The sequence below is a fragment of the Manis javanica genome, chromosome 3, assembly GCF_040802235.1.
Source record: "Manis javanica isolate MJ-LG chromosome 3, MJ_LKY, whole genome shotgun sequence".
NCBI classification, from domain to species: Eukaryota; Metazoa; Chordata; class Mammalia; order Pholidota; family Manidae; genus Manis; species Manis javanica.
Genome location: NC_133158.1, coordinates 61,562,786 through 61,583,575, shown reverse-complemented (window position 1 = coordinate 61,583,575; position 20,790 = coordinate 61,562,786). Strand labels below are relative to the sequence as shown.

General features: G+C 35.9%; 1 protein-coding gene across 1 annotated transcript; it reads left to right on the top strand.

Annotated features, from left to right (window-relative positions):
• The first annotated feature begins 687 nt into the window (after positions 1-687).
• On the top strand, positions 688-18,321 carry TIMMDC1 (translocase of inner mitochondrial membrane domain containing 1). Its single transcript, XM_017652357.3, has 7 exons — positions 688-1,060; positions 3,677-3,842; positions 6,388-6,476; positions 6,965-7,032; positions 12,484-12,562; positions 15,554-15,664; positions 17,854-18,321. The coding sequence occupies exons 1-7, from the start codon at positions 723-725 to the stop codon at positions 17,996-17,998; spliced, it is 996 nt and encodes a 331-aa protein (XP_017507846.3). The 5' UTR covers positions 688-722; the 3' UTR covers positions 17,999-18,321.
• The last annotated feature ends 2,469 nt before the right edge of the window (positions 18,322-20,790 follow it).

The window sequence follows — 20,790 nt, the reverse complement described above, 5'->3', positions numbered from 1 at the left end:
AAGGTTAAATGAAATTACCCAAACCGGTATGAGGATATTTTAAATGTGCGTATTTTAGTAAGAACTACACCTCAAAACATGTTAGAGGCATATTGATGGTAAGTTATTGCTGGACTAACACCTGATAATTCCATAAATTGCTCAGCCTTTTGAGAAACAGTGGGCATATGAAGTAAGGGAGGGTAAAATCCATCTTGTGAGGAATTTTCCTAAGCCGATTCTTTTTTAAAAAATGTTTTCTGGAAATCTTGCTGTGTCTGACACCAAGACCCATCTTCAATGCCTGTTCTTTCCGTCCAGCGCGGGGGGCTTCCCGTGCCTGCTGGGCGGGGTGGGCTTGTATTTGCACAGACTGCCATCCTCAATTTCCGTACTCCACTTCTGAACACTGCACTTCTTCATCTACGTGCGTTTTATTTAAACATGCTAAACTCCTTCAGCCTGGGCCCACAGGGCCCACCGGTCAAAGCCCGGGTTTGTGTAAGCCTTAAAACCCAGGGAAGCACAGTCACATAGTACCGAGCGTGGCTACTCGCCGCCTCCTCACTTCCGGGGGGAACGAGCCTAGCAAGTCCGAAGTCCATCCCGCCTCCAACCGGAAGTACTTTAGGCTCCCGTTCCGCCATCGCCTCGCCCCTTAACCTTTGCCCTGGAGGGGGCGGGACTTCCTGTCTCGTGCGTCCTAGGTTCTCCAATAAGACCGGGCACTGAGGGCAAAGTTGATGAAAGCTGTAGCCGCTAGGCTGGCTGCGGGTTACCTCGGGCCTAGTGTGCGGCGGCGGATACTCACTTGCCCTTGCCCTTACTGTACTCCCATGGCGTCTCCTGAGGCCACGGGGCCTGAGAACGCAAGTTCGGAGAGGGTTACGGAGTTGCGGCCGCCGGCGCCACAGAGCTTCCTCTGCAGGGCTTTGGGTCCTTTCCCTCGTGTCCTTGCTGCTAAAGCTGTGGCCGCCGATTCGGAGACCCTTGCGGAGGACCAAAAGCTGTCTTCCTGCGTCCCAGAGCCCCATAACTTGGAGTCCGGATGGGACCGCCTCCGGGAACTGTTTGTCAAAGAGTAAAAGTGCCCAGGGTCCGTGGGGAGGGGCTGCAAAGGCGGGGCTTGCAACCTGGGTCATCCTGGGGCGAAGGACCCTAAGGTGGTGTGGGTTATTTTTAAATGGGACTTGGGGGTCTAATATTTGTACTCCAAGCTTGTATCACCACATTGCTGTTTGGTAGTTCTGTTGATTGACAGAATGGTTTTGACATGTTAAGGGTGAGACTCAGAGCTCTTAGAGATTAAATGGAAATACAGTTTTAGTGTAATCCCCTGATTTTACAGATTAGAAGAATTGGGCCCAACTATAACACGAGATACGACCCTTGTATCAACATAAGTATATCGTTCCAGTATTCTTTTTCGTGTTTCACATGCTATCAAACTTTGGTATTTCGTATTTGATATTTCATTCAGTCGCCCCACTCCCCTCCAAAAAATGGAGGTTGGAGAGATGGCAGAGAGAATTGTAAAATTTTTATTCTGCCATATAAGGGATACAGAAAAAGTAGTAGCAACTATTGTCTCATCATTTTTTTAGAACAAATTAGCTGGATTACTAAGGATATTTCAGAATAAAGAATAACCCTTCAAACTGAATTAACTTAAATGAAAAAGGACATTTCATTTATTCATTTCATCATTCCTTCATTAGTGATGAAAGGTTCACCCTTTCATTAAGTATTTTACCATACTACACTGTTATCAAGTGATTAAGTTAACTCTGAAGCTTTATTATGTTGCTGAAATAGTTGGGGCGAGGGAGTTAGCAGGATTGTATTTAATAATTTTGCTTAGAATTCATCGTGTTTATATTAAAGATAATAAGGCAGCCTTTCTCATTAGTCCTTGCAATATTTACTTGAGATATTTGTGAAAGATCCTGTGGAGTACATAACACTTTGATCAGCTTTTATACATCACAGTATGTTGGAAGTGAAAGAAATTTGAAAGATAATCTAGTATAACTTTTATGCTGTCCGTCGTTGGATGAGGGAATACAGGCTCACAGAGACTGTGGTCTGGCTGTAGGTTATTTAACAGTGAGTGGTAGAACTAGAGCCACAACCCCATTGTAGCTATTTACAGTCTAAGTCCTTTCCACCATTGTGCCCTGTCTCTCCAGCTATTTGGGTAAACCATATAACTTTTTAGACCCTCTATTTCCGTATTAATAAAGTGGAGATAAATATCACCTACATCATGGACTTTTTCAGAAAGATGAAAAAGGGGCAATGCATATCCATCTCCTTGCTTGTTAAATCTTAATCTCGTTTACATTTTCTCTTTTCTGAGTTGTACCATATACCAGTTTTTATGTAAATATTTTTTATCTTATTCAAAAGATCAAAGATAAAATATGTTTTCTTTTATAGATTATAAGAACTGGGCCCAGCAAATTAGTATCAGAATTGACCCTGGAATCAACATCAGTATTTCACTCCGGTGAAAAAAGATTATCTAAAATATATCTGTATTTTATCTTTTATATCATATCTATGTTTTTATTTTATATGCTATTTTATAGATATAGTTATGTCTATAAAGATGTCTATATCTTTTCTATATTTTCAAATATATTTGTAAAAGGTAAGATATAAGGTTCAAATTATTGCAGTTTTTCCTATTGATATAGCATAAGAATTACAGTTTTCTAAGAGATTTTATGTAGATTTTTTTCCCATAGATGCAGGAACTGCAAAGACTCACTGATTCTGATACCAGAAATGTGGTTATTGACAATTAGAATAAGATAAGTACTTCAATAGTGTCTGAAGAATGCAAGTTAGTAATATGAATAACATTTAGTAGTTATCTAGGAGGTCCATTATTTATAGTATCTTAGTACTTACCAGTTTAGCTTTTTGTTAGAGGAATTTCTGGAGGACATCTTGAGAGCTCCACTACCAGTTCTAATTTCTTATGTGTGGAGTGTAATAATTATATTAAACATTAGATTTTTTTCTTTTAGTTTGTGCTGCCCACTGCATAGTGTGATTTCTCATTGTTTTCTATTATACAAGCCTATGAACATGACATAAAAGTTAAATAAAGTAATCAGAAAGATAGGGTTTGGGTTTGTTTCATCTAGGATTTCATCCTTGCATACGTTGTCCTAAAATCCTGTATTTGTATTATTTCCAAAAGTTAGCTTAAAATTCAAAAGGGAAATATGATCTCTATATCCAACTTACAGATTTTCCTGTTTCCAGGGACAAGATAGTGTTGTAATCATCATCAAACAAAAGCACCTTAAAAAAGCATTTTATTGGAGCATAATGCATCTAGAAAAATGTACAGAAGTATGCTGATCAATGAATTTTCACAAACTAAATATGGTTGTATAATGAACACCAAGAGACTATTACCAGCATCCCAGAAGCTCTCCCTTGTAGTCCTTCTAGTTATGCCCTCCCAAGAGTAACCAACCATTAGCAACATAGATAAATTGTGGCTGAGATTTGAGCTACTTGTAATATACCTGCACTTTTTAATTCATCAGAAGATTTAGTAGGTTCTGCCTGTAATGAAAAATGTGGTGATGGTAGCATTTGGGATAATTCTGGTCATAGTCTTTTGGAGAGCAGTATCCATAAGCTAATCCCAGACAACGTTGTCTTTTTGATGTTTTAGTGAACGGGAGAGGACTTCAGAGGAACTTGAGAATATATATAGGGCAGCAGTTTCAGCAGGCATCATCGGCTGGGTGTACGGTGGAATACCAGCTTTTATTCATGCTAAGCAGAACTACATTGAGCAGAGTCAAGCAGAGATTTATCATAACCGGTTTGATGCTGTGGTACGTGCTGGCATCCCAGAAGTCTTTGAGGGCATGCCAGTTTAGCAATTCACTTTACAGTTAATCATTGTGAGACTTTACAGTGTCTGAGTAAACTAAAGTCTTTACAAAGTCTATACTTAACAACAGTGGCAGTGCTGATGCTAAGGTGCACACCCATGGCTTGTCAGACTACTTTGTTATCTTCAGAAGGGATCACCAGGATGACTGTACTTTATGATATCTTTTCAATCCCTGGCTAACTCATCAAGCCTCAGCTGTAGCATATTTAACCCATCCACAAAGCCTCTGTGCAATATATTAGCACACACTAAAATTATAATTAACATTCATAACTTTTAGAGTGCTAACTCATTCGTTAGATCTGTACATCAATTCTGTTGAATTAGTGAGAAAGTTAGAGCCCAGTTTTTTTCGTTTTGAAATTATGTCAGACTTAAAGAAAAATTGCAAAAGTAGTGTGAGGAAGTCCTATATACCTTTCACCCAGATTCTCCAAATGTTAATATTTTACCACATTTGCTTAATCATTCTGTGTGTAATGCATGCTATTATTTTTGTGTGAACTGCTTAAGTGAGTTACAAACATGAATACTTGAGCATCTATTTCCTCCAAACAAGGATATTTCTTACAGTATAATTATGCAGATCAGGAAATTAATATTGATATAGTACTAGTACCTTATCTGCAGACTTAATGTAAATGTTGCTAGTTGTTCCCCTAATAAAATTTATCTTAAAAGTGAATAAATAATAAGACTTTTTTTTCTGGTCCAGGATCCAGTACTGGATCAGATGTTGAATTTGCCCATCATGCTTCTTTAGTCTCTTATAATCTGGAACCGTTCCTTTGTGTTTCTTTAACTTTTGTGACCTTAACATTTTTGCAGACTGGGCCGTTTATTTTGTAGAATGTCCCTCAATTTGGATTTTCTTGTTACTAGATTCCAACAATGTGTTTTAGCAGGAATATACTAGAATTGATATTATTTCCTTCTTAGTACATTGTATCAGAAGTACATGATACCTGTTTGTCCCTTTACTGGTGATGTTTACTTTAGTAACTTGGTTGAGATGGTCTCTGCCAGCTTATCCACTATGAAATTACAGTTTACTCCCTTTGTAATAAGTATCTTATAGATACTTATTAGATACTTTGAGACTGTGTAAACATACTGTTTTTCATCAAATTTCTACCCTCTGGTTTTAACATTCAGTGATGATTCTTGACCTGAAACAGTTATTACTGTTATGGTACCAAATGGCCACTTCCTGATTCCATCATGCCTACATTTCATAGTTAGTATTCTGCTATGAGGAATAGCTTTCCCTTCCCCTTTATTTATCTGTTTATAAATTTATATCAATGTGGACTCATGGGTTCTTATTTTATTCTGTAGGTATTGCTATTATTATTTATCTTGATGCTCAAATTGACCTAGATTCGAACAGTTGGAGCCCCTTCAAGCTAGCCTGATGCAAACCTGTACCCATCATTCTGTCAGCATACCTTTACTTTCTGGCACAGGATTTTCCTGGCTCATCTTTTACTTTCTAGCACCAGCCCTGGAATTAGCTATTTCATTAAGGAGCTCTCATTTCTTTTAATGGAAAATGATACTTAAAAATCAAGATTTGGTGCTAGGTATGCTCATTGCTACTGGGGTATCATGGCTTCTAGGCTCTAGGCAAACAGAGTTAGGAAATGTGTGCGTGTGTGTGAGTCTATACACATTCATACACATATCTATGTCTATTTCTGTATTTAGCTACCTATTAAAAGATACGAGTCCATATTGATAACCTTCAGAGAGGTTTTGACTTATCCAACGTAATATAGTAGTTAAAGATCTCCTTAGGGATTCTCTCAGATTCCTTAAAAATCTAGGCTTTACCTTCAAAATATTATTTTTTCCATGGTGTTTTAGTGAAAATGGGGTTTAGGACAGAGAACAACCTACCTTGCAATTCTAACTTTATTCCTAATGGACTGAGTGATCTTGGTTAGAAACTTGCTCTCCACACTTTAGTTAAAACTAAAACATCTGTCTGAAGAATATGTTGTAAGAATTAAATGAGATAATAGTTAACACAACTTTAACATAGAAGGTGATCATTAAATGTTCTTTTTTCTTCCTCTGCTCCTTGTCTGTACATTTATATTACTTTAATCCTTATCCTTTACTCAGTTCTTTATTTTGTGTTTTTCTTTTCCTTAATATTTCTTGAATATAGAAAGCCTAATACTGACTATCTCTCTCATGGTGTTTGCCATTTAGATTTGTGGTTGATGCTTATTTGATGGGTTTTTTGGCTGACAATGGCAATTCTTAGTTTCTTTCCCATTTCCTGATACAGTAGGGTGCACATGGGACTTCTGCTTAAGCTTCAGTACTTAAACAATGATATTCCTGGAGATCTTCAATTTTTTTTATCTGTTTAGGTGTCCCTGCCCAATCCATAGCTAACATACTTCCACCACAGTTTCAGAATAAGGAAAGTGTCAAGGTGTGTTGGAATCTCACAGCCTTTTTATTAACTTCAGCAATCTGCACATCGTGCTGCCATGAGAGGCTTTATCCGGTACGGCTGGCGCTGGAGTTGGAGAACTGCAGTGTTTGTGACTATATTCAAGTAAGTTCTCTCTGAATTATGAAAAAGGGTTTTGGTATTCTTTTAGGAGTATATCTTTCGAGCAAGTGGGATTATAAAAACTAAACACCCACATGAAAGTGACTCATAGTAGACCTTTTTCTCAAGAACTTTTTTCTTTGTCATTGTAACAGATTGGTCCAGTTGTAGTTTTCGTCCGTGGGTAGAGCTCTACCAACTATTACCAAATGACAAATTCTGCAAAACTTTTTATCTTTCTACTTCTAAATGGATATTTATTTCAGAAATGTGATTGTTCTTTGGTTCCTCCTACAGCAGGAGAAAGTCCACCTAGAAAACCACAGACATATTAGTAGTTTGGAACATGTTGAAGGGGCCTAGATTGGATGCGGGATTGACATTGTAGGCTCTTCTAAACTAATACCTATATCACTTTAGTGAAAATTGCAGTCAGGAAGGTAAAAGGATAGGCTTTCAGTTTAACGTTTTCTTCCTCCCCTTCTTCCCAGCACAGTGAACACTGGTCTAAATGTGTACCGAAATAAAAATGCCCTAAGCCATTTTGTCACTGCAGGAGGTAAGACATTTTTGTACTTGTTTATGTTTTCCAATCTCCTCAAATATGGCTTAAGAACTATGTAAGGACTTATAAATAAGAGCCACTGAATTCTTTGGTTGGCTTTTTCATCGTTATCTCATTCAACATTCATGCAAAATGTATGGAGAGCATTGTGCTTGGCCCTTGATATACTTGGTGAATAAAACAGAAAAGGTCTTTGCTTTCATGGAGCTTTATAATCTATTGTGGATGGATTAAAAACAGGTTACTATGATGGAAAGTAACAAATAGTTACGGCAATGGGATCTTATGTGAACAGAGTTATCTGGGAAAGCCTTTCTGAGGAAGTGACGTTGAAGCTGATACCTGGAGAATGGGAAGGGGCAAGCCTTGCAAAGGAAGAAGAGTAGCTTAGACAGAGGGAACATCAAGAATGAAGACTTAAAGGCAAGAAAGTTCTTAAAAGCTGGATAATATGGCTGGAACATAGTGAGGGGAAGAGTCACTTGATATGAGATTGATGAGGGAGAAGTTAGAGGTCAGATTTTTCATGGTAACAGTTTGGGTTTTATTTTAAAGCTCTGCCTCTTGTAGATATGTCCTCTTTAAAGTGAACATTTTTAAAGAAATACTGAAGTATTTCTTAAATGTAAATGATGTTAACTGCTGTGTACAAACACTAATTTGTACATTCTCACAAAAACGCACATACAGTGCACGTAACATGTTTATTTTTTATTTGGAAATCATCTTAAGTTTAAAAGAAGATGAAAAAATAAAAGTAATACAAGGAGCACCATATACCTTTACATACAGAGATTTAACTGTTGCTAACATTTTAGTCCATTTGCTTTGTCACTTAACACTCTTTCATTTGGGTGCACTCTTTCTCTCTATGCATTATTTGAACTTAACATTTTAATGAGAACATTTAAGAATATAAAACTAGAAATACACATTCATAGCACTGGAGAAGCTAGAACTTGCCCTTTTTCTTAACTTGCAAACATTTTTCTATGGTTATTCTATACGCTTAGGTTCCTGTATCCAAACCAAACTCTTGTCTTCCCCCACTTCCATACTTGCTCCTGCTGTCATGTTCTCTGTCATCTACTCTGTTAAATTAAAAAAACTGAAAACTGAGTAATGAAGTGGTTTCTGCCCTTTATCTCCCTCTTTTAAAACTTCTAGTCCCCTCAGTTACATTCCATAAATATATATGGATTTCCTCACCTTCTTTTTATTCCTTCCTTATCTGATCCAAAAGACAGTTACATAAAATAATAATATTGAAGTGTTAGACATAGTACATTTAAAGCTATATATGACAAACAAATGAAAAGGAAGGAAAGAATGGAGGTATATTGGAGCAAGGAGATGATACCAAATAGTAAATTAACTCCACAGGAAGAAATAAAGAACTAGACATGGTAAATTTGTAGATTAATACAAAAGACTTTGTAAATCTATTGTTTTTTCATTTCTTTTCTTAACCATTTTCCCATTTCTTTAAAATATGTCTGTATAAGATAATAACAACATTGTATTGTGTTTTAACATTTGTAACAAATGACAATAATAGTACAAAGATGGAAGAGGAGTGGAGCTGTATTGGAACAGTGTTTCTATATTTTACTGGAATTAAATTAGTACTGAAGTAGGTTTGATAAATTAATGCAGAGTGTAATCTCTAAAGCCAGTTATAAGAAAGTAACTTTTGAAAGTAATAACAAGGTCAAAAAAGAATTAAATAAGTATATAGAAAGCATATAGCAAAATGGCAGACCTAAATCCGGCAATACCAATAACAACATTAAATATGAATGGATTAAATATTACAATCAATAGGCAGAGATTGTCTGACTTAATTTTGAAAAGGTCCAACATTACATATATGCTATCTACAAGATATAGTTTAGTTCAAAGAAACAAATAAGTTGAGAATAAAAAGATGAGAAAAGGTATACTATGCAAACTAAGAGCTTGAGTGGCTGTACTGGTATCAGACAAGACAGAACTTTAGGGGAAAGTGCTAGAGACAAAGAAGGACATCTTACAGTGTAAAAAGGGCCAATCCGTCAAGAAGATACAAACATGCATTTAATACCAGAGCTCCAAAATACATGAAGCAAACACTTTGAATTGAGAAATAGACAATTTAGTAATAGTAGTTGAAACCTTTAATTCCCCACCTTTAATAATGAATAGAATAACTACAGGGAAATCAACAAGGATATGGAATACTTGAACACTGTCAACCTATGTGATATAACTAACATCTCTGGAACACCTAACAATAGCAGGGTATACTTTCTTTCCAAGTACCCATGGGATATTCTCCAAGCTAGACCATAGGCAAGGCCATAAAATCCTTTTAAATTTAGTGCTAAATGAACTACCAACTTCTGAAAAGACACAGAGAAATTGCAAACACTTATTATTAAGTGAAAGAAGCCAATCTGAAAAAAGCTATATAACATTTTATCAATAGTAACAAGGTCAAAAAGGTATAAAATATGATATATATCGATATATATATTGGGGTGTATCAAATCTGAAAGCATTGAAATCATATAAACCATGTTCTCTTATCACAGTGGAATTAAACAAAAAAAAATTGGGGAAATGCACAAATATTTGGAAATTGAACACTATATTTATAAATAACCCAAAGACCAAAGAGGAATCATAAGGGAAATTAGAAATATTTTGAGTTGAATGAAAATGAAAACACATTATATCAAAATTTATGGTGTAGTCAAATTAGTATTTAGAGGGAAATTTATAGCTCTTATCACCCATATTATAAAATAAGAAAGATCTCAAATGAATAAGCTTCCACCTTTAAAAACTAGAAAGTGAAGAGCAATATAAATCCAAAGTAAGCAGACACAAGGCAATAATATAATTGAAATAATAGTGTGAAACTCAATGAAATTGAAATAAAAAGAGAAAAATCAGTGAAGCCAAATGGTACTTTGAAAAGATCAACAAAATAGACATGCTTTTTAGCAAGACTGACCAAGAAAAAAGAAACGTGAGTTACCAAAATTTACTCAAGAAGAAATAGAGCATCTGAATAGTTCCATAACAAGTTTATTAACTAAATTATTAGTTAAAAATCTTTTCACAAAGGATAGCCTAGGACAAGATGGCTTCTGGGCTACTTGGGAAGTTTCTTTCACAAATTCTTCCAGAAAACAGAGAAAGGGGCAACACTTCCCAACTCATTCTATTAGGCTAGTATTATCCTGATGCTAAAACAAGATAAAGGTAGCAAAATTCTATCCAAAAATCACTATCCATCGAGAATATGTACACAAAATCCTTAACAAAATATTAATAAACCAAATTCAGCAACAAACAAGGATTATACACCATGACCAAGTGGAATTTATCTAAGGAATTCAAGATTAGCTTAGAAGAAAATGTCTGACAAAGCCCAACATTCATGATAAAAACTCTCAAAATAGGGATAAATCTTTACCCTGATGAAGGTCATCTATGAAAAAAACCTGTAGCTAACATCTTATTTAATGGTGGAAGACTGAATGATTTTCTCTTAAGATTGAGAACAAGGCAAAAATGTATACACTTGTATTCAGGTGTATACTTGTGATGAATATATTTGTATTTAGCATTATACTGGAGACATTAGTCAGTGCATTCAGGCATGAAAAAGAAATAAAAAGCATCCAGATTGAAAAAGAAGTAAACTGTCTTCATTTACAGAAAACATGGTCCTGTGTAATAGAGTCTGACATCATTTTTTGATATTTGGCCATTGACAGCTTCTAAGCTTCACTACTCCTCTTTTTAAAAATACTACTTCATTTTTTACAGCAGTTGTAGGTTCATAGCAAAATTGGTACCAAGATTTCCCATATACTTCCTCAGTCCCACATGTACACAATAGCCTCCCCCACTATCAACATTTCTCACTGGAGTGGTGCATTTGTTACAATTGAAGAACCTACAATGACACATCATCACCCTAAGTCCATAGTTTACCTTTGGGCTCACTCTTAGTGGTGTACTTTCTATGGGTTTAGACAAATATATAAATGACATGTATCCATCATTACTATATCATAAGAAGAGTATTTCACTGCCCTAAAAATCTGTGCTTTGCCTGTTCGTTCCCCCCACCAGTCCCTGGCAACCACTGAAATTTTTACTGTCTCCATAGTTTTGCCTTTTCCAGAATGTCATATAATTTTATCTAGCTTTTCCAGATTAGTTTCTTTCAGTTACCAATAAACATTTACAGTTTCTCCATGTCTTTTCATGAGTTGATAGTTCATTTCTTTTTAGCACCAAATAATATTCCATTGCCTGAATGTGAATAGTTTATTTACCTGTTACCTGTTGAAGGCCATCTTGGTTGCATCCAGGTTTTGACAGTTGTGAGCAAAGCTGTAATAAGCATCTGTATGCAGGTTTTGGTGTGTCGGTCTCAAGCTTCTTTGGGCAAATACCAGGGAGTGTGACTATATGGTATTATATGTGACACGCTGGATTATATGGTGAGACTATGTTTAGTTTTTAACAAAGTGCCAAACTGTCTTCAAAAGTGTCTGTACCATTTCACATTCTAACCAGCAATCAATTTCTTTTGCTCCATCTCCTTGCTAGCACTTGTTGTTATCAGTGTTCTACATTTTGGATAGCCTAATAGGTTTTCAAAAAATTTCGTTTTTAAATATTTTGTTTGGAAAGGAGCACTAGAAAAAAAAGACCAAACTTACTGTCTCTGGGTAATAGAATTAAAGGTGATTTTTAATTTTTGTTAATTTTAAAATTTAGAAAACATCTTAAGTGAATATATAGTACTTAAATAAGGTATGCAAATCTCAAATGTTGTTTTTCTTTAAATGTTACCACCTGAAATGGCATCAGTTGTGTTGTACATAATCAAAGAGGAAAATGAAGAAACATCATAGATGTACACTTCCCACAAGGAAAGAGCGAGCACCCAGGTACCGGCCACCAGGTGGCACTGTAGGCCACACTTAGGTCAAGGTCAAATCTCGTAGGTCTTCGGAGAGGCAAAGCATCGCGCTACAGAAATGGTGAGGCTAGAGGAACCTATAAGCCGCAGGAGTTTCTGTTTATTTGGGGAAAACTTTACTTGAGAAAGGAAGAAATGAAAGAGGTGAAAGTGGAGAAACTACAGATTTTTCAAAGAGGAGGTGGCAAACATGAAGCAGAATGAGGAGGTTGGATCCATAATACAGACTGAGGCATTAGGTTTGCAAAAGGAATGTTTTCTTCCTTTGAACCTGCAGAGTAGAAGAGAAGCTAGCTGTTTGGCATTTTAGTTTCATGAAATCTAGGTTGTGGTGGTATATTAATGTTCAGTTCAGAAAGCTTACTAAGGGGTTTATGTCTTTTTTGTAGAAAGATATAAAAATGAAATTCTTATTTTAAAGATGATTTAATATTGCCTTGTTCTGTTTTGTTAAATAGCTGTCACAGGAAGTCTTTTTAGAATAAACTTAGGTCTGCGTGGCCTGGTGGCCGGTGGCATAATTGGAGCCTTGCTAGGGTAAGTGTTAATGTGATTTAATTCTAAATTAACACAACTTTCATTAATGCCTTGCTTGTTAAATCTCATTCATTTCTAAAGAGTAGATTTAATCCTTAAAGCCTGTAACAAGGTATCTAGTCTTGCATTGGCAGTAGCTTTGTCCCATCTAATTCTACCCCAACTATTGATTCTACTTCCGGTTTTCATTGGGTAAAAACTGTTTAAATCTCACCAACAACTGAAATTATGTGTAGTTTGAACAAAATACTTATAAGGAGCAGGTAAAAAAGAAAAACAGGTAACAAGCACACTCTATTTAAAAAGTTATATTTGTTTAGTTTAATAAATTATTTTTCTTCTCCAATTTTTCATTTTGAAAAATTCCAAACCTACAGAAAAGTTGAATGAATCAATACCTTGAACAGCTATATATTCTTCACTTAAGATTCACAAATTGTTGACATATTTATTTTCTTTCTCTGCATGTAGGTGGGATATGTGTATATTTTGTTCTTTTTTTCTTTGGTTAAACCATCTGAGACTTCATAATTGTTTACTCCTAAATATGTCAGCATGTATCACCTAGGATGAAAACCATTCTCCAATGTTATCACAGTATAATTATCAAAATAAATAATCTAGCTTTGATCAATGCAGCTATCTCAGAAAGGTCCATATTCAAAATTATTCACTTACTACTACAACCACTGCCTTTTTTTCCTCCAGAAAATGTCTCCATTTTGTTTGACTATCCCCTCTTGATTAAATGTAGCTTAAGTGTTTTCATCAGGAATACAGTGTAGGTGAAATTGTGTCCTTCTCACATCAAATGTATCACATTGGCAGACATATTATATCACCCATTATAAGGGGCGTTAACTTTAATTACTTGGTATATTAGTTTTTCATTGCTGTGTAACAAATTACCATAAATGTAGCAGCCTAAACACCATCCATTTATTATATCACAGTTCTATAGGTCAAAAGTGTGGGTAGAATTGGATGGTTCTCTGCTCAGGGTTTCACAAGGCCATAATCAAGGTATTGGCCAGGTAGGCTCTTACCTGAAGGCTGTGGGAAAGACTGTTGCCAAACCATTCAGGCTATTGACAGACTCATTGTGGCTGTAGGTCTGAAGTCCCCATTACCTGGCTAGCTGGCAGCCAGGCACTATTCTGTTCCTACGGGCATCCATGCACCTTCTCACAGTGCCCCCTCCAGTTCAAACCAGCCGCCAGCATGTCAAATCCTTCTCATACTTAAAATCTCTCCGACTTATACTCTGCCACAAGCCAGAGTGGTTTTACTCTCTGGTTTTAAAGGGTTCATCCAGATAATCTCCTTTTTGATTGACTTGAATTCAACTGATTAGCAGCCTTAGTTACATCTCAAAATCTATTTTGTCACTTAATATGTTATAATCATTGGCATAATACCTCATCATATATTCATAGTTGAGGGATTAGGGCAGGAAAATTCAAGGGGCCATTTTAGAATTCTACCTATCACATTTGATATTTACTAAATTTCTCCAATGCAGGGTATTTTTTTCCCATCATGGTTAATAAGTTAATCTGTGGAGTAAGACTATGTGAATAGCCTTCTCTCCAGCTGTCTTTTTTCTTGTGGTCTTAATGATACATTGATGATCCGTGCTGTAAAGAGTTATAGAGATGGTTGCAAAACGATTTGCTAGTTCTGTCATTTCTGCTGTTCTTATCAGCTGGCATTCACCTGAAGAGGAGAGTTCTCCCTCCCACTCCACCAACTCCTGTCCCTTTTCCTGCCCCTTTTCAGGAGGAGGTAACACTGGATTTGTAGATTCTTTTTATGAAAAATTTATTTTTAAATTCAGTATAACTCATTGCTAACATTTTGTTATATTGTTAATATAACAGCTTTGTTTTAAGGGGAAAGTTGAAATTAGCAGCAAAAATGATTTCTTTTTCATTGTGGTAAAAACCACATAACAAAGGAGTTACCATCTTAACCATTTTTAAGTGTACAGTTCAGTAGTGTTAAGTGTATTCACATTGTGCAATAGATCTCCAGAGCTTTTCATCTTGCAAAACTGAAACTGTGCTTATTAAAGACTAATTTTCCCTTCCCCTACCCCCAGCCATTGGCAACCACATTTCTACTTTGTTTCTATGATTTTGACTACTTTAGTTATTCATGTGAGTGGGATGGTATAATATTTGTCCTTTTCTAACTGGCTTATTTCATTTTGAATAATGTCCTTGAAGTCCATTCATGTTGTAGCTTGTGACAGGATCTCCTTTTTAAAAGCTGCATATATTCCATTGTATATACCACATTTTATTTATCCATTCATGTGGCAGTGGACATTTCCACTAAGTGAAAATAATTCTTAAAATGAAGTTACTTAGGTTGTAGCCAGAGAGAATTAAGTTACATTAGAGTCAAAAACTTCCTCTCTTTGAGAACACAAGAACCAAACATTCTCTATTACTGTAAAAATTCTTATCTAAATCATTTTCTCAATGGCTAACTATTGGCCTTGTGGGTGAGACTGTTGTGCTAGACTTTTGAATTTTAGGATGTTTGGTGGTTCTACCTCCAAAAGCCAGTAGCATTCTTCCCCTGACCAAAAATGCCCTCCACAGTTCCTGCTCACTAGGGCGTCTGATACCATTCCTCATATTAATTTCATTTCTAAGAAACCTTCAGTGTAAAGCTACTTACTAGAACTTTTCATAAATATGTATTTGCCCAGTTTATCATTTGTGATAAAAAATAACAGTCAATTTAGAGACCTGCTTTTATACCAGTTAATTTTAGGCATGACTGTTTTTCTCTGTTGTTCAGGCCAGGGAGGAAATTGCCTTAATATTTTCTTCTTCATTCAACAAGGCTGCTGTAATTACCAAGTAGCCCTGTACCTGTCAGAGAACAGGCGGCTCTGCTGGCATTGCTTGTGCCTTAGCAGATGCTCATGTGTGATCTAACGGTTCTTTTTCCTAAACTTTCCCTCTGCTTGCCCCTCAGCACTCCTGTAGGAAGCCTGTTGATGGCGATTCAGAAGTACTGTGGTGAGACCATTCAGGAGGGAAAACAGAAGGATCAGAAGGCATTCCATGAACTGAAACGGGAGGAGTGGTAAGGAGCATGCCAGGACTAGGCTATCTGACTCCCTGCTGCATGCCTGAGGGGGGGGGTGTTCTCCTAACCCAAGTACTCTAAACTGTCTCCTGATTCAAAGGAGAGTTTCTTTTCACTGAGCCCTTTAACTTATACCTTACCCTGCTTTTTAATCTTTTTAATTAAGGAGGTTAGAAAAATGAAAGATAATAATATTGTTGTTAATATGATGAGGATCTTTCCTTAGATATATTTTTTAAAAAATTAAATTGTTGTAAATGTCATTTTGCTGTATATTTTTTTCTTTTCTTATGTTCTTGACAGCATAGCAATTAACCTAAAGGAAATGAGTGAGCTTGACTTGGCTTTACTTAAAAGGTGATATCCCTGTTTACACATACATCTATGAATAACATAGAGCATGTTTGAACTCCACATTCAAAGATTCTACTTCTTGCTGTGGATGTTTGTGAACTGAATGCCACTGAGGAGGAACTTTGACCTGTTCTGTCTAGTCATTTGCAGGAGTATAGTAATCAGGCTGAGAGCAGACTTTGTTCTGATTCTTTGTATGGTCAGCATAACAGGTTTTCATCTAGCATTCCTGGTACAATTGTTGCTCACAGTCAGCTTCCTGGACTCAGGCAGCATCTGTTTCTGCTGCTTATGCTGCTTTAGTGGTCGATAGATGAGCAGTTACTTTCCCATGTTTAACTTGAAACCTCCATTTGTGCTCTACCCACACATACACGGAAATCCGTAGTATCTGTTGTTACCTCTGTTGTTCAGACTAGGAAGGAAATTACCTTAGGTAGATCTGTAGATTTGTTATTCAAGGAGGACTTACATGCTATAGGAGAAAAAACATTGGTTTTGAATCTAATAAAACCTGGAAAACAAAACTGAAATCCCAGCTATACTATTAACTAGTTCTGTGACTTTAGATATTTTCCTTAACTTCAAGGCCTCAGTTTTCTCAGCCAGAGGACAGAATCATACCACCATGCTCAATATATGTTTGTTTTGTTCTTTCTGCTTCTCCATAGTAAGAAGATAGGTGAAATAAGCAGTTATCTATGCTCTAAGATAGAGCGCTTAAAATTCTGAATGTCAGTGTTAAGATTTGTTGTTATGGAGAATTAAAAGCATGAAAGCATTAGCTAATTTCCAGTTAAGTGTAGCGAGAGCCTTCTTTTTTAAAAAGGAAACTCTGAGAAAGGAGTTGGAAGGACAAGGAAAGTATACTGGCTATTCAAATCTGAAATAGAAAGTTATGAAAGAATTAACATTTGGAAAAATATAAAATAATTGCATTTCAGTTAAAAAAACAGGAAAAAACTAAAGATCAATTATTTTGAGATAGAAAACCTCAAGAATGCATAAAAACAATAACTTGAATTATAAAAGAATACTTTAGCAAAAGGAAAAAATGTGTAGGCTATTTGTGTATATATGTGTAATATATGACATTTCTGAGAAAAGCTAATTTAATAAATAGTTAAGAACCTTTTATATGCCTGCTTCTTTGTTTGAAAATAACTATGGGGAAATCAGACAATGTGAGAGTCTAAAAAAATTGCCTTATTGAGCAGAAAATGTAGAAAACTGGTTATAGAGATACGGAAAAAGAAATGATCAAATCTGGTTGTGAAGAGTTGAGAAGAAAGTCATAGGTGATCCTGACAATCACTTAAAGAAGACAGTAATACTTGATTTAGAAGAAGAACTCATCTGTTACTTGGAAATTAGATTTTAACTCCCGTTAGATATATATCTATAGCGTTGTCCTTTCTGACTTTTCCATACTGTGATTACCATGCTGTAGCTGCTGTGTAGTCCCTACAAGTTCTGGCAATAGAGAGTTAACAGAGGCCAGGGGCTCACAACCAGCCAGGCTGCACAACTCATACTTAAACTCAGGGTCTTTCAGCGTCTGCTTGTCTCCGCTGCTGCAAGTCTGACATATCTTGTGATCAGAGCTGCTCCCATAGCAATGTCCGTTTTGGTAATACAAGAGTCCCAGTTGGCTTGTGAATGGAACAGGTTAGGAGAGAGAAAAAAGTCATTGTATTTGAAGTCCAAGGAGCACCTGTTTGCTCAGAAGTTGCAGGGTGAATAAGACAAATGCTATCTTTTAAAAAAAATCTCTCTAAGAACTAAAGAAACAGAGCAGTACTTGCTAGATCCATTTTGTTCTTTGATTACAGGAAATCTAGACTACAACTTACTGAGCTCCTCCCTCAAGAAATTGAAAGCAGCTTACAGGAAAATCAATCCAAGGATGATGCTAAGAAAATTGAAGCACTGCTAAATCTTCCTAGAAACCCTCCATCAGCAGATAAACAAGACTAGGACTAAAAATGTTCTGGACTTGAAACACATTGGAGAGTTAAAGGGAGCTATTTTCATTGAATGCCAGTGGTCAGGCTCTAGTTAGCCTGCTGACAAATATGAGTATTGGCACGTGTAGAGTAAGTGATTAGCTTTTATTGTTATTATTTTTACCAAGAATTGGACTGTTGTACTCTCACTTTACTTATCCTTAAATGTAAATACATACTTATATCTATTCTGATTGATCTATGTATTTGACATTATCTTTATTGATTGATCAATATATATTTCTTTCCCCTGGATTTTACAACAGTAAATTAAAAATTTCCCAAAAGATTAAAGTTGAATTCTACAGGTTGTATATTCTTGTAGCCGTTTAAAAGAGTACTCTAGGAATCATTAGGAAGATAAGAAGAAAGAACCAGGTAATACAAATGGTCCAAGAAACCCTGTGGGCCTATGTGTGTATAGTATTTGGTTTTGTTTTAATACAAATCAAAGGTGATTCCTATGCCATTTGAAGTAAAGTGTAAATTTAATTAAAAAGTAGATAAACGTTATTATAAGAAACATCCTGGCTTTGTTCCCTTAGTATTGCTGACACAGCATTTATACTGTGCTGTGCAAGAGTGACTTAGAATAGATGCACTGTCTGTACACTCCACAAGCTTGCTGCCTGGGAAGGAAGCTGTCCTGAAGGTTGTAACTTTTACTAAACAAGGCGGGGAAAGGCTGAATTAAGTAACAAGGGGAAAAACTGTTAGTGCTTTGTTTTGGTGTTAGACCTCTTAGTTCCTACTCTGAAAATACTGTTGTTCACTGGAGCAAGGTTTGTGAAAAGCAGTATGTGTAGTGGCTAAAACTGTGGGCTCTGGATGCAAACCACCAGCTTAGAATCCCAGCATGTGGCTATGCAGCCATGTGACCTGGCACACAGGGCATTTTATTGTAACCAATACTAGTAGGTATAAGGACATGAGAACCTCTGCACCAGTATATTTTCACCATGATTTACGTGTTTTTACCACACTCCGTAAAGAATGTTTTTCTTAATTACCCCATTCATAAATTGCTGATAAATTGGCAGTTTGTCAATCTGTTCATTGTTTTATTTACACCCACATATAGATTAAATCCTTCAACTAGAAATGATAAAATTAGATGCTTGGTTTTTAAAATAATTTTATTCATACCACAAAAATATCAGAATGATAAAAGTAAAATATAACTCTTTGAGAAAATACTACTAACACATTTATCAAATGTAGTAACTTAATATAATTTATTTGAAGTATAAATAAGCCATCTATTGTTTTGTGGCTAATGACTACCTGAGGTCTCCTTTTTATTTTTTATTGAAGGGTAGTTGACGCACAGTATTACATTAGTTTCAGGTGTACAACACAGTGATTCAACATTTATATACATGATAATTCTAGGTACCAGCTATCACCATATCAAGTCGTTACAATATTTTGACTATATTCCTTATGCTATACATTACATCCCGGTTACTTAATTATTTTACAATTGGAAGTATGTACTTTTTTTTTTCTTTTTTTTTTTTTTTTTTTGTGAGGGCATCTCTCCTATTTATTGATCAAATGGTTGTGAACAACAATAAAGTTCTGTATAGGGGAGTCAATGCTCAATGCACAATCATTAATCCACCCCAAGCCTAATTCTCGTCAGTCTCCAATCTTCTGAAGCATAACGAACAAGTTCTTACATGGAGAACAAATTCTTACATAGTGAATAAGTTACATGGTGAACAGTACAAGGGCAGTCATCACAGAAACGTTCGGTTTTGATCACGCATTATGAACTATAAACAATCAGTTCAAATATGAATATTCGTTTGATTTTTATACTTGATTTATATGTGGATACCACATTTCTCTCTTTATTATTATTATTTTTAATAAAATGCTGAAGTGGTAGGTAGATGCAAGATAAAGGTAGAAAACATAGTTTAGTGTTGTAAGAGAGCAAATGTAGGTGATCAGGTGTGTGCCTGTAGACTATGTGTTAATCCAAGCTAGACAAGGGCAATAAAACATCCACGGATGCAGAAGATTTCTCTCAGAACAGTGGGGGAGAGGTTCTAAGCCTCACCTCTGTTGATCCCCAATTTCTCACCTGATGGCCCCCCTGCGACTGTGCCTGTCTTAGGTTGTTCCTCCCTTGAGGAATCTTACTGAGGTCTCCTTTTGATCATGTCTAAGGATTCTTAATCTTAACTAAATACAGAAATTCCAATTTTTTGTTGTTGTTTCTTTCTTCGCTTTAAGTTCTTATAGTCACCTTCCTTTATTTTCTTCAGTTATTTTGTTCTGAGATCAACCATTTAAAAGTGTATTTTTGTTCCTTAGACTATCTAGCATAATCTAGTCCCCTCATAAGTACCAAAATTAAACATTTTAAATCCAGCTACATTTGAGAAACTTGATCAACATTCTGTCCAACTCCAACAAATTTTCAGATGAGAATGACTGACTGCCCCAGCTTAAGTCAGGTTCACTCCTGGGCCATTGAGTTATGGAAGGTAATTTCAGAGAAAGAGGAATCATGAGTAAGCAACATAGGAACAGCAGCTGGGCACCTCTTTCTTTTCAATTCTCTGCTGATGTCAGAAGGATCTAGATAGGCAAAGGAGGAAAAGCCACTTTAGGGATCTAAGGAATTAGTTATGGAATGCTGTTTCCTATGGAATGCTATTTTCATGACCTCCATCAATTTCTTCTTAAGACAGCTTACTGTTAAGTATATACCTAATAAAAACCTACCTCATTTTAAATGAGAACTTCTTC

Excerpts from the sequence above, each read along its gene's own strand:
- TIMMDC1 (XM_017652357.3), top strand. The coding sequence starts at position 723 with ATGAAAGCTGTAGCCGCTAGGCTGGCTGCGGGTTACCTCGGGCCTAGT. Across the intron at positions 1,061-3,676 it reads CGGGAACTGTTTGTCAAAGA|TGAACGGGAGAGGACTTCAG; the intron begins GTAAAAGTGCCC and ends TTGATGTTTTAG. Across the intron at positions 15,665-17,853 it reads GAACTGAAACGGGAGGAGTG|GAAATCTAGACTACAACTTA; the intron begins GTAAGGAGCATG and ends CTTTGATTACAG.